The sequence below is a fragment of the Heliangelus exortis genome, chromosome 3 (assembly GCF_036169615.1).
Source record: "Heliangelus exortis chromosome 3, bHelExo1.hap1, whole genome shotgun sequence".
NCBI classification, from domain to species: Eukaryota; Metazoa; Chordata; class Aves; order Apodiformes; family Trochilidae; genus Heliangelus; species Heliangelus exortis.
In genome coordinates this window covers 68,361,806-68,376,006 of record NC_092424.1, presented here as the reverse complement: position 1 = coordinate 68,376,006, position 14,201 = coordinate 68,361,806, and the positions used below count along the sequence as shown (strand labels likewise).

The following is a 14,201-nucleotide window of genomic DNA, read 5'->3' as shown; positions in this document are numbered from 1 at the left end:
TTTTGAAAGAATAATATTGAAAATGTGCCACCCATCTTTCCCCTCCCCAGAATAGTGAAATGACGGTACATAGGGCTGTGAATGGATAGTCAAACCAAAATCAAGAGACTCCAATTCTATCATCAGCTTGAGTGTACCAAAATGTAAACATCTTCTACTTCTTACAATAAAGAACAAATGAGGTTTTACATTTTTTAAACTTGAGTAAGCTATATAATTATTGCCAACATTGGCGAATTTAAAAAATGTTTAAAATGTTTAAAATATTTAATCTAAAGTGTCTCTTTCAAGGTTTAATTTGCCTTTTAAAATCCATGATTTTAAAGATTAAAATATTCTTTGAAAACTTCAACAGAATAACAGAAACTCAAGCATGAGAACAGCAACAACGTATCTGCAAATAGTTTTGCTCTTGTGGTTCATGGTTTCAGCAGAATCTCATACAACAAAACTGGTTACTGCCATTTCGTTGAAATCCATTAATTATTCTCTAGGACTTATCCTTGTAGTTACATTCCACATTGCACATCTGAGGAATTATGAGGGAAAATGTGTAATATAGCCTAATCGCTAATATGGTGCTCTACCATTGGAGTAATTCTGTGTAATTGACCTAGTGTTAGTAGAACTATTCGGTTTTTGTACTACTTAAAGAACAAAATTTGTAATGGATCTTGTGGGGTAATTGATATCCTGACCTCACCATAATCTTTATGAACTGGATGCTAATGTGCATTTGGTTCTCCATTTTTTTTTTCATTTTTCATTTCTTTTGTTCAGCAGTGAAAGAAAAATCTCAGTTAAAAGCAGAGATTTCACTTTCTCTATATAGGTCTAGGAGCTAGGCTATACCTGGGTGGAAAGATTACAGTTACAAGATTGGATTAGATTGGTGCTTAAGAAAAACAAATTGTGTCTTCTTACTTCAATGGATGACTCTTGATTTGCTACGTAATTGCTTATAGTAAATTAATTTCAAAAGAAGTCCTGACAATTTTTTGTCTACTTATTTAGAAGGTACCACATTTTAGTAGGGAATTAGGAATTTCATTGCTACTGTGGTTTACTGATGGAGAAAGCTTTTAAAATTGCCTTTATTTCTAAGGCATATTTGTGGACAGCTTTGAAGTGTGGCTAAAGGACATGTGGTTAAAAACTTTATTGAAAAGATGCTGAAAGCCACAATTTACAGATTTTGTGTTATGCTTGAACGAGAAAAAGATTATTTTAGCTGGATAGAGCTATTTGCTCATTTAGCTCTTTTGTATTATTTTGTTCTATTTACCCCTTGAAGTACTCTGTGGAAATGATGTTCACAGATTTTTTTGTTTCTTACACTGGTTTCTTTTCTGTATTTAAAGAAGGTATTTGTCTTATTTCAGAATCAATATTTTTTTTATGTATAAGAGTTAATAATATCTCTAAAATGCCAAACAAAGCATAGGCTTGCCTTGCAAACTGCCTGAGTAGTTTGTGTATCGTGGATGTACTGAGTACTGGCAATCTGTCCAGTACTGTCAAGTACAACACACTGTGATGTTTAGCAGAAATTAAGATGAAGTCAGAAATAGTCTTTGAAACATAATGCTTCAAGATCATGATTTGCTAGAGACAACCACAAGATCTAATTCACTCTTAAGTAAAGAAAAGCTAGATTTCAACATATTCAAGTGCCCAGGCACTTTTTTTTTTTTTTTTTTTTTTTTAGCAAGTATCAAGCAGTATAAGGAAATCTGCTAATGAAGAGAAATACCTAACTGAATTATAGTCTCCATGAAAAACCTGTGCAGTGAAGTATTTGCACTGTTAAATCCTGCTTAAACTGTAACTCAGAAATATAAATAATACTGAGGCATCCTGCCTCTAATTCCTGCGACTCTGTAGGGGTGCAAAGCAAAACTGCACCAAAGTGATGAAAGTGTGACTTAGCTTCACTTCAGAAGCATTATGTTCAGAGTTGCCTTCCAGAATTATGTATTGCAGAATCTGTTTAGACAGTTGGAATACCCTGTAATCCTCAGATTTGTGGCAAAGCTAATCTTGGCTGTTCAAAGCTCTGCTTTTGTACATGGCTAGGGCATGACTGCTGCAGGTTGCTGAGCTGAAGTGCTGCACGTGTTTCTTCTGCCTCATGGCATTCAGAAGCTGCAGAGTAGATTCTGCCATTCCTTACTAGGCAAGCTGCAGTTAAATATCTCTGGTAAACTGAAGTAGACAGCCAAGTGCATAAACAAGGTTTGATTTTGCAACCTCAAAATGACAGATATGTTGAATTTCAAGAATGTCTTGGGGGCCTAAATCCAGGCAGGAAGCACCCTGTTCTCTACAGCTTCTGTCTTTTAACTAGTTTGGATAGCTGGGATTGGCTTTTGGGATTATTGTATGTGAGCACCACCTTTCCCTGTTCAGCATAAGTGGAATTTAAGGACATGACTTAGAGATGTGAATTACATCCTGGAGATGAACACACAATTTCTAGGTCTTACTAGAACATAAAACCAGAAGGATCTTAGTGGTATCACACATCCCCTACCAAAGACAGCACAAACAGGACTTCAGTATGAAACATACAACCTTCAGGTCCTAAAACATACTCTAACACTTTATAGTAAATTAGTCAAAAGCAAAGTCCAAGAACACAGTGAGTTGCAAGAGGGATGTAGGTTTAATCACGGTCTGTAGCTGTGTACCTTGGGATTCTGGACCATTTCAGAGGTCTGGGTTGGGTATATGTTTGGCTGTATCTTTGGCTGTGTCTTTGAGTTATGCTAAAATGTAGAGGAGACCACAAGTCCTCAGGTGTCACTGATAATGAACTGGGAGCTTAAGCCCAGGTGTGCCCACTAATTAGGGCCTGCCCCAGCCGGAAATGGGCGGGGCTGAAGGGCAAGGTAAAAGGCATGCTCCCAGAAGCAGAGTCAGAAGCAGATGAAGACGCCTGAGGAGAGGAACGGAACAGCAGGAAAGAGCTCCCGGAGAAGAACCGAGTCCCCGAAAGAAAGAAGGCTCGCCGCAACACTAAAAGCTAGGAGTGACCCATCTCCTCCATTTGTGTTCTGGTACTTGAGGGAAAGACCTTGTCAAAAGGGGGGGGGGGGGGGGTGGAGTCCCAATATCCTTGCTCCTGAGCACCTGCATTTTGCCATTAGCTGTGGTTACTGCTTAGTGCTTTGAAAGGGGATGTAATCTCTCTTCCCAGAGCCAAAGCGAGGACAAAGGGCATGAGGCCAAAGCCCCTTTTGAATTTAAATCCATGTAAATTAAGAGAATAATTGTACCACAGGGCGTAAACCTCTTTGGCCCCTCTGTGTAGGTATGTTTTGATAAGATCACCTGGGGAGCACTTCACTAGCCCCTGAAAGTAGTAATTTCTGCTGTGGAAATAGAGGATTACACAGACATATGGGACCATGCTGAATGGAATTCTGCTCGACAATACCTGTACAGTTTTTAGCAAATCTGGCATCCCCATAGTAACCCGGAGCACATCGTTCACACTTGAACCCTGTGGTGTTGCGCAGGCAGTTGCGACACTGGCCGGTCACTTCATCACAGTCTTCAAAAATCAGGTTTGGGTCTGAGTTGCCACTGCAGTCACATTTTTTGCAAGTGCTTCCAGTAAGCAAGGGGTTCCCATAGTAACCGGGTGCACACCTGAAAGGAAGAGAAAGCCCAGTGATGACGAACAATGACATTTGCTTTCATGGTGCTGTTTTTTCTCTGACCTTATTTGTGTCACCAGGAATTGATGATGGCCTGTGGCTACTAAAGGACAGAAGGAAAATCAGGAAAATTATTCCTGCAGAGACTGTTTTGTGCTCTAAATTCAATCCATAACAATCAAGTTATACAGTTTTCCCTTCTTGAACACTCCTGGTATCTCAGTCACACCAGTCTGATTTGATTTTTTTTCAGTGTGTCTTTAGCATCAAAATGTCTTGTTCCTCATTGTTTTAAAATCTATGAAAAAATGACCTTGGCAGAAAGGCAGCTCTAGTTTATTTTTGTCCACTTTCAGCTTTGGATCTCACCCACTATATTGTGTTACATAGGAAACTGGAGCAAGAAACTGTGGTTCATGATGCTGAAACTCAGAGGAAGTTCAGACCTGATTTTCATTATAATGATACAACAAAGTACTGACCAGAAAAAAAAAAATTATATAAATAATTGTACAGTGCAGCATTGAGATGGTTTCTGGTTTTTTTGCAGAAAAGAACAAGCTCTGAACCAGCCTCTAATTTTCAGATTTGTTTGGTGTTAACCTCTGGGCTGAGGGCAAAAGGCTGAGAGCAGCCCAGGAGGGAAAGATTCTTCTGTTGGTTTGCTGAGGGAGGGAGGGACATGGGTAACGAGGCCTGAAAAGTGTCCACATTTCACTTTTGAGCAGTATTTAATTTGAAATCTTGATGCATCTTAAAATGCAAGAGATGTTTAAACTGTAGTGGACTTTGAGAGTCTAGACAAACCAGAGATACATAACATCCCTGGGTGACCAGTAGCCCCAAGCTAGAAAAACAGGGATCATCATTTGGAAAGACAGGGTCTCAGTTGAAGGAGTTTCTGCTGGTCACAGGGAGTTTGCTTAATCTTAGGAGGTAGAGGAACAAACAGGCAAACAGAGCCGGTACTAGAGAGGGCATGGAGCAGCTCGTGTGAGCAAATCATCGAGCAAGGGTTTTGCTGGAGGATTTTGCGGCTGGAGCAGCGCAGAGCAGAAGCCGATGGTCTGGAGGGTCAGTCGGCAGGACTGGGGCAGCCCTCGTCATTCACGGTGTCACCGTGGGGTGGCAGGAGTGTTCACGACTCAGCAGCCTGAGTTACACAGAGATCACGGACTCGCATCCCTAAACGGAGAAGGAAGAGTCACCGCGGGGAGGGGGATAACTCTCTGGCATTCCAATTGCTCATTGAAGAAATTGGAGGATTGAATAGTTGCCTGCAGTGATTTAGGAAAGGAGCATCTATTGTATTTAATCCTATTTTATCACCATGTTTTCCTTGTCTTTTCTCCCATCCATAAAGTTCTGTTTTAGGATACCATTTATTCTGCTGTTTGTTGGCAGGGACGGCAAGCTCTCAGGCAGTTTAGCTCAATTTTCACAAATTTCTGGCTAGGGACCTGAGTTGAGGGTCTGTTGTCTCCTAAAATCTGTACATACTCAAATCCAGGTTCCTCCATGTCTGAACAATGAAAATGTGGGAGATCTGATAAGAGCTTCCAGTTTTGATCTGTTGCTACAGTTGCTGATTTATTTATTTTTGAATAAAGAAAGTAATTTCCTCAATGCTGCTTTGTTCATGTTCCAATCCTGTACCCCCACAGTAAAAAGACACAAAATTTTAAGCATCTTAATATAAACCACTTGGCTGCATCAAATGCTGTCTTTGCCAGTGGCAAAGACACTGTTTGTCTCTTTGCAGCACTGCCAGAATCTTTTGTGCAGATCTTATCATTTGGGTGACCCAGATGAAAGGAATAAAAATATGACCTGAAGTTCTGTCCACCCCTTGAAGAACTGTGACTGCAACATGAAGCATAATGAGCATGATTTAGCTGACTTTTGTGGAGTTACTCCTCACTCCCATGGGAGTTAAAGCAGGAAGTGATGGGAAATGCAACTATTTAGTCATGCCAAAAGTTTTGCTATGATTTTCTAGTATTTAAGGCAGCCTGAGACTGTAGTATTTCCCCAAGTTTCAGAATTCTGGAGTGCTTATGAAGTTTGAACAAGAAAAAAACCCCTCTCTATTTTATTTTTTTTTAAATAGCCATGAACCATTTGGTTTATTCTGAACTCTTAAAATCTTGCAGAGTTGCTTTTTATGTAGCTAGCTTTTTTCCAAATGGTCATCTGTCTGATGTGGCCACCAAGTCACAGAAGCTGCTGAGCAGTGCTGGGGCCAGACCAGTGCTTTGCTTACAGCTCCCCAGCTCTGCCTTTCTTCCTGTATCTACCAAAGACTCTATGTTAGTCCTGCCAGGCCCACAACATCTGCCCTCTCATCAGGACAAAGTGGTGTTCTGTTTTTTTTTTTTATTATTTTTGGTGGGGTTTTTTTCTTTTTTTTCTTTTTTTTTTTTTTTTTTTTTTCTTTTCTGAACTATACCACTCAGTTCATTGCCAGAAATGCAGTGGACGGTTCAGTTCCTCACATCCCCTTAGATTTGTTTTCTAAGTGCTGCTTTTTATGACCATCTGATTCACTTTCTTTAGCTGTATCTCTTCGTCTGGAGTAGCTGTCTAACACGAATAGAAACTTTAAGAGCTGAAAATAAATGGAAAGAACCTTCACTTTCTCCTCCCCTTTGCCATTCAGTGCATTTCATAGGACTAAACTGTTCTTGGCCTGTTTGGAACAGTTTTTCACACATAAGAGTAGAGGCAGCTGTATGGAAACATACTGCTCCAGCTCTCACAGCCTGAAAAAGTAGAGGCCTGTGGCAAATGTCCTTCTTCTGTTGTATCAATAAATGATTCTTTGTTGCTAACAAAAGATATTTCCTCTCCCATAATAAAGTTTCTAAGTTATCTCTGTTTCATTTTGCAGCCATGCATGCTTCCTGTAATTATCAGTGAGTAAGAAATTAAATTCCTCTTCCCTGGCAATGCCAAAAGAACCTTTTTCATCTATTCAGGTTGGACACTAGAGTATCATTTGTTCCGTTATTTTTTATTAACTTTTGGGCAACAAAAAAAAAAAAAACTGGATTGCATCCGCCACCACGTTACTATGTTATTGCTTAAGTCCGGGAGCAAAATGATTCATTCCCGAATTTTGAATTGGGAAGCTGGCTTTCTCAGTTTCTAGCAAAGGCCTCTGTGATTTCACACCATTTGCTGGCAAACATGAACTGAATAGGAGCTGCACAAGAAAGCCTCCTACCCAAATTCCAGAGGAAATGGAGCGGATTGCCTCCTGGTGTGCTGCCCTGGAGATGCTAGGAGCTGCACATGGAAGAGTGTTCTGCAACTTGTAGCCCCATGGCCCATCAGCATGGAGAGCTTGGAGGGAGACCAATATGTAGCCAGGATGAAGCCTTCCTGTCCCTGGGGAAACAACCTACTGCTTGGGCTGAGGAGATGGACAGGGGCAATACCCCTTCTTCCTCAGGACCCTCCAGTTCTCCTGCCAGCATGTTGATGGTGCCATGGCTGATGGTGGGAGCAGGGAGTGGTGTCAGTGTCCTGCTGCGGTGCATGTGAGGCAGGGACTTACTCTTTAGCAAGAAGACAGGGACAATCAAAACATTTCTCTTTAGGCTTTGAATCACTTTTCATAATTTCTGACAAAAATGGGAGCAGGACTAGGAGCCTACCAGAAGGAAAGTCCCATTTGTATGGGTTAGTCACATAGCCCACCAGTTAGTCAAGGACTTAGCACCGTGACCAGGACAGGCTGATTTCTTTCTGTAGCTTTTTCTAACCCAGCTATGCAGCTTTGTCTTCCTCAAGACAGATGCACTGTATCAGGCTGGGTAGTGGCTATCAGAAAACAAAGCTGATGCTATTTTCTGCTGTTCCTATACATCTGCTACACATTTAATAGGATTTGAATTGTTTGTAGTCTAGGCTGACATTTTAATAACCATTAAGAAACTTTGCTAACCTTTTAATTGCCTGTATTATCCTTTGTGTATAAATTTGACATTTTGGAATAACAAAAGAATGCAGCTATAGGCTTGGAAATAAGGTTGTATTTTTTATTTTTGTATTATCTGTCTAAAGAGCTTTCACTATTGATGCCATCATGTTAGTGATGGAGAGGTAATATGCTGAAGTTTTTGCATCATCTACAAGGGCAGAAGCCTTAACCTTTTTTCTTCATCTTACCTTTTTCATATCGATTTCTCTTTACATCTTAAGCATTCTCTTTCCCCTTTCTCCCTTCTATAATAGTTATATTAAGTATCATTCAAATTCAATACTTGCCCATTAATTGCAGTGAAATGATGTTTTAAATACTTCAAGGGCTTTACACAAAAACAAAAAGAGGTTTCCAGGGAGCCATTCTGAGCTACTCATTCTATATCCATATAAAACAGTATTTGTGTTAGAGCTGTTTTAATTTATTGGCTGCTCAAGAAGAACTTCTGAATTATAATCAGACCTCTGACATTCATTGAAATATCATCCATGTATGTTCACAGTGAGTAAGATGAAGATTTACAAGATAGCAAAGTTGTATTTCTTCTGTATAGATCAATTTATTTGTGTACTTTGTTATTTAGAGGATATTCTCTGGAATTTTTTATGGGCATAAGAGAAACTTGAAAAGCAACACTGGCCTAGGGTTGTTTGCTTCACTTTATTGAATTATGTCCATGAAGTACATTTAAAATTTAACTAAAAAATCTGCACCTGCTCATTAAGGATTTTGCTAGATAACGGGTTTTCCCCTTGCCTTGTGAAAAAAAATTTTGATAGAATTCTGCTACATGTTTTACATCTGAGTGGTGGTGATTTTTCAGTCAGCTGCTGTTTCTGATTTTTATTTTGTATTTTGATTTGTAAAATTGTATTTCTTTTAGGAAGATCACCACTTCAAGGTACACCAACTACAAGAACTCGATCAAAATGCGTCAGGTGTAAGTGTCTGCCCTACTCATATGTCTCCACAAAAAGTTCTTATGGTTTTTAGTAGGAACTGAATGAGATCCTGCAACAGACATGCTTCAACCTAATGAAAACAGATGCACAAGATTTCTCCCCTATATGGGAAGATTTCCTCAAAGACTTCAGGACTTCAGTATTGTTGACCACTTAGTTTCTTACCTTTCACAGTTGGGTCCTGCATAGTTTTCCTTACAGACACAGCGCACGCTTCCACTTTTTCTGTAACAGGACACTGCAAAGCTGAAATATCATTAGGATGAGTATGAAGAATAGCAGGCAATAGCAAACACTTTTCATTGCTGAATTCATAGTCTTAAGTTCTGTGTGTTGTATACATTTTAGACCATGATGAGTCTTCTTAATTATTGTAGAAAGTGCTAATTAGTGTGTAGCACTATGGACACACACACACACACACATATATATAATTCTTGTCTTGTACATCAGGCACAACTGAAGGTTTTGATTCAGACATTTTAGACTTAGGCTACATGTATATATCATGCAGACCTAATTTCTTCCTGTGAAGATATTACTTATGAAAGTGAAATATCACTTATGAAAGACACCACAGTAAGCATTTTCAGTAAGCATCCCAGTCTCTGGAATAGGTGCATCAATTTTCTATGCAAATCCTATTTTTATTCAAATCCAATCTGGAAGCTCTGAGTGGTGGAAATTGAACTGAGAGATGCTATCCTTATTTACAGTTATTGAGGCTGCTCTGCCACCTCTCTGAGTAATCTGGAAAGAGCCTGGGGCCTCTTCTGAGACCAACAAGCCAAGCAGTGATACTGACTGCAGTAACAGTTTGGGCTGCCATTTTCATTGCCATGATTCTAAATAATGTATTTCTTTATTTTCTTATGTTTTCAGGATTTAAAAAAATATATGCCTGAATATGAGACACAAGGAGTAGCAGCAGCTAGATGTGGAAAGTGCAAATTGCATACACTTCAAACACTGCAATGGACATGTCTTAAATACATTTGCAGGAAAAAGGTTTACAGTCTTAAAGATATTTTCAGTTAGTTTGCAATATGTGTGAGTAAATTCCTGCCAGCCCTAGAACGTGATCAGAGAACTGAGTGGTAGCAGCTGCCAGCTGCAGACTCAGGGTTGCTGGAATGCAGGTCCTAAGTCATACAGTGCTGGGCAGCTGTGACCAAGTTGTCTTGTTTTTGCACAGAAGGAAAAAAGACTCAGGGAAATGGGAAAGAGCATGAACTGAGCATGAGCACTCTTCGTTTCAGGAAACAGCAGCATTTAAAGGTGACAACAATTCCTGCATAATTTAAGTTCCTACCAGCGTTTCTCAGCTGACGGGATAACCAGGGTAAAATAAACCTCTATCTAGATCTGTGCTGTCTCAAAATATTCTATATAGCCAGAGAAAATGTAAAATGAGAGAAGTCACAGAATTAACAAATTAATTTCACCAGAGGTTTCCTGAGAACATATAGAAAATATTGTAACAGTTTGGCAGCTTTCCTTGTCTTTTACGAAGGCTAATTCCTTCACCTAGTTGAAAAAAACGTGTTGTGTATTTAAATTATGAAATAAGACCTTCTTAAGGTTTTATGAAAGTTTTTTTGTGATCTTTTAAGCAAAAAAGTTCATAAAATTCCCCCAGGGTTGAAAAGAAGAAACATCTGCTGGACTGTGAAGCAATCTCCCTCCTCCTTTTTGTATTCCTAAGAGATGACATTACACTTCATGTGTAATGTCCAAAAGTTATTCCAAAAGTTCCCAGGATAGCAGATATGAAGATAGTCTGGCCAGAAAATCTAGAGACACACAGATGGTTCCCAAGAAGAAATATGTATTTGATGAGTCTTTCAGTTTAGAGATTTTGTCACTTTGTCTACATGTCTTGAATTTGCTGCCTATTTATACAGCAAAATAGAGTACAAAACAATATCATCTGGATGTTCTTTATTTAAGGCTTCTTTCTGGTACTTACTGTTTTACCCTAACATAAATGGAGTAGGATGAAGGGAGGAAAAATAATAATAATAAAAAAGGAACAAATGGTTGTTCTTTGATTTTAGTTATGAAAAGCTGAGTGTTGCTCAAACCTTCTTATTTGCCTGTTCCATTCCCAGCAGAAGGCTATTGTTGTGGTCAGATCTCTCATGCAAGAAGCTGAACAACCACTTTCTGTGTATTATTTAAATTGAAGACTTAAGCAAATTGGGATTGAATATTTCTTTAACTTCAGGACTTTTCTGAGGGAAAACTGAAAAATTGAAGTGGATTTTTTCTGGCATAGCTGTAAAGGAGTCACATATCACAGAACATAGAATGTTTTTATGGGGTTCAGCAAGGCCAAGTGCAAGGTCCTGCACCTGGGCTGGGGCAACCCCTGTATCAATACAGGCTGGGGAATGAAGGGATTGAGAGCCTCCCTGGGGAGAAGGGCTTGGGGCCTGGAGAAGAGAAGATTCTGGGGAAACCTTATTGCAGCCTTTCATTAGTTAGTGGGGCCTATAAGAAAGATTGGGACAAACCTTTAGCAGGGCTTCTTGTAACAGGACAAGGGGGTGTAGTTTCAAACTCAAAGAGGGTAGATTTAGACTAGGTATAAAGAATTTTTTTACTGTGAGGGTGGTGAAATACTGGAACATGTTTCCCAGTAAGCTGGTAGAAGCCCCATCCCTGGAAACATTCAAGGCCAGGTCAGATGGCTCTCTGGGCAACCTGATCTGGTTGAAGATGTCATTTGAAGAAGGGGTTGGACTTAGAAGATTTGGAAAGGTCCCCTCCAACCTAAACCATCGTATGTTTCCATGATATCCTGAGATGGAAGGGACCCATGGCAGCTGTCAAGTCCAACTCCTATATTGCTACTAATACTCCCTTTAACTTTGGTTCTGCCTTCCCAACCCCACACTGTTCTTTAGGTTCGTTCCTTCTTTTCCCCCCTAGTAGTCTGGAATAGGAGAAGCATTATGTCCCTAGCAGAAATGCTAAGGAGCATGTTGAAGCAGAGAATGCTCCTTGGTCTCTGCATCCTTCTCCCATCACACTGCAGAGACAGCCTATAGCTCAGGTCCCTGATGCTCCCACTGCACTCAGCCCTGCTGGGCTGGTGGGCAGGCAGCTACCTGCTGTCAGGGGAAACTGCTGCAGAGCCTGGTAGGGTTGGGCAGGGGGCTGGGTGAAAGCAGACACAGCTGTGCTCTGCCAAATGACACTATAGGGAGGACAGACCAGGCTTTGTTTGACTGACCATGGTTAGTAGAGGCTGGGTCTTGTGAGGCAGTGCCCCAGGTATGTGTTGCCCAGGTTGTGGCTGAAAGAACAGCTACTTACATGAAAGAGGCTGCTCTGTGCTCAACAATTTTTAAAAAAAAAAATCACTTTGCTGAGGAAAAGGCACTGCTCCTGACTATTTCTGGCATTGCACCTGCTACTGGAACTGGAGGAAGAGATCTTCTTTGCCTGTGAGCTCGCTCACTCCTGAGCCTTTCTACATGTCAGCAAAGCCAGGTTCTTTCTCTGGAGGATTTCCTCTCTAATTCAAGAAAAACTGTAGTTCTGCAACAATAGCTCTTTTTCACTCCACAGTCCTCTTCATGTATCTGTAGCTCACTGCAAAAGCCAAGAGGCGATCTGTGGGTGTCTGGCCAGAGTGATTTTGCTCTGTTGCCATTTTGGGTTTGTGCCACTAAGCAGCTGAGCAAAATGCAGCTCATCCCACCTTAAGGCTTCTGAGTAATCCTATAGCAACAGCAAACAAATACAGTCATGAAATTCCCCTATGTTGATAATCCTGATGAAAGCAGAATGGGAAACAACATGAGGGGAGTGTGTAGTTTGCTAAAAAATCATTTCCACCCATTGGCAAGTGTTTAGTCTCATCTCCTCTGTGCACTATAGTGGGATTTGCACAGATGCCTCTCTCCCAGAGCATGGACCTCAAGCAAGAGGAAGTGAATAATTTCTTTCAGCTGCATTACTGGCATGCCTCTAATAGCTTCTAATAGCCGGTCATGATTTGTAGTTGTTTTTTCTGAATGCAAAAAGTAGATAACAGTGGGAGCTTTTTGGCTTGATCTCGATTTTCTGTCAGGCTTCAGAGGTTCTCACCCCAAAGTACCTGTATATCAGCTGAAGGGTACCTTACCTGTCACAGAGTCCTCCAACCCTTTCTTTTCAACAGTTCCTCTACTGATCAGACCCAGCTGCTCTTTGCTTAGGAGCCGCCTGGTTATGCAAAAATGGTTTGTTTTATCCTTGTGGTTTTATGCTCCAGGGTCAGGGCTTGATCTGGGTCTGTTTCAGCCACATACATGTGTGATGCTACCTTCCTAGTGAATTTGTCTTTGAGTGATTCTTATAAGTAAGCAGGCAGCTAAATAATCTCTCCTTCTTAACAGAGGGAGAGTCATAGAATGTTTTTGGTTGGAAGGTACCTTTTGAGGTCATCTAGCTACAACCTCCTGGCTTGGGCAATGACTTCTCCCACTAGACCAGGCTGCTCAAAGCCCCATCCAAGCTGGTCTTGAACACTTCCAGGGATGAGACATCCATAACTTACTTAAGCAGCCTGTTCCAGGGTTTCACCACTCTCACAGTAAATAATTTCTTCCTAATGTCTAACTTAAATCTACCCTCTTCCAGTTCAAAACCATTGCTTCTTGTCCTATCCCTACATACCCTTGTAAAATTGTCCTCCACAGCTTTCATGTAGGCCCCCTTCAGGAACCTGAATTTGCTCAGATATTTTCTCCTCCCTCATGGTAATATTTATGGAAGCATTTACGTAAATTTTACATCTTCTAAATGAAATGGTTTCCTGTAATTATAAATGGGACCAGATGAAGTCCTCTTATTTTCCTCTTGTTGGTGAGGGTGGCGCCTTTTGTCTCCTGCATCAAAGCAGGGATGCTGCCCTCGCCTTAGAAAGGGCCAAAGCTAACCCAAATCAAAGAGAAGAAAATACTCTTTACATACTTGGCAAGTGCTGGCAGGGGGCAGGGACAGGGCTGGCAGAACGTGGGCACTCCTCTGACAACATCACCAATGAAGCCATCTGGACACTGCTCGCAGTGCTGTCCTGTTGTGTTTCTCTGGCAGCCCTTCAGTGGAAAGAGAGAGAGTGGTGAAAGTTAAACAGAGGTGCTGCCTAATTCAGAAAGAATTTATTTAGTTGAGGACCCAGCCAAGTAGAACAGGGTCAGATGCCAGACCCTGACCCTTCAAGACATTGATAAATGAAGCCAAACCAGCTAGTACTGCTACAAATAAAAATGCTATAAATTATTATACTGACCAGCCAACAAATGTTGACAAGGATTGGTACAGGACAAAACAGACATATGTGCCTGCCAGGTGCTGGAGCAGAAGCAGCACAGCAGACTGCAGACATGTCAGGGGTACTTAGGTGTGTAGCCATCAGCTCTGTTTTGAGCTGCATGTGTCAGTAGGAAAAAAAGCCTTTCATTGACACCAAAACAAAATGAAAAATATGTGCTGCTAAGTGCTATCATCAGATTTCAGTCTAGATCCAGATTTCAGCAAGGGTGCTTGCTGGAGTTGATCACTGGAGAAGAGCACCAGAGGAATTTGCCTGCAAAT

The 14,201-nt window shown here is 40.8% G+C and overlaps 1 protein-coding gene across 1 annotated transcript in view; it reads right to left on the bottom strand.

Moving 5' to 3' along the window:
* The window catches only part of LAMA4 (laminin subunit alpha 4), a 96,771-nt gene that overhangs the window by 48,309 nt on the left and 34,261 nt on the right, over positions 1–14,201 (bottom strand). The window contains exons 3-5 of the mRNA XM_071741133.1: positions 13,578–13,702; positions 8,778–8,858; positions 3,440–3,654 (exon numbers count right to left, since the gene is read on the bottom strand). Coding sequence (XP_071597234.1) covers positions 3,440–3,654; positions 8,778–8,858; positions 13,578–13,702 — 421 coding nt within the window. The remainder of the gene's footprint in view (positions 1–3,439; positions 3,655–8,777; positions 8,859–13,577; positions 13,703–14,201) is intronic.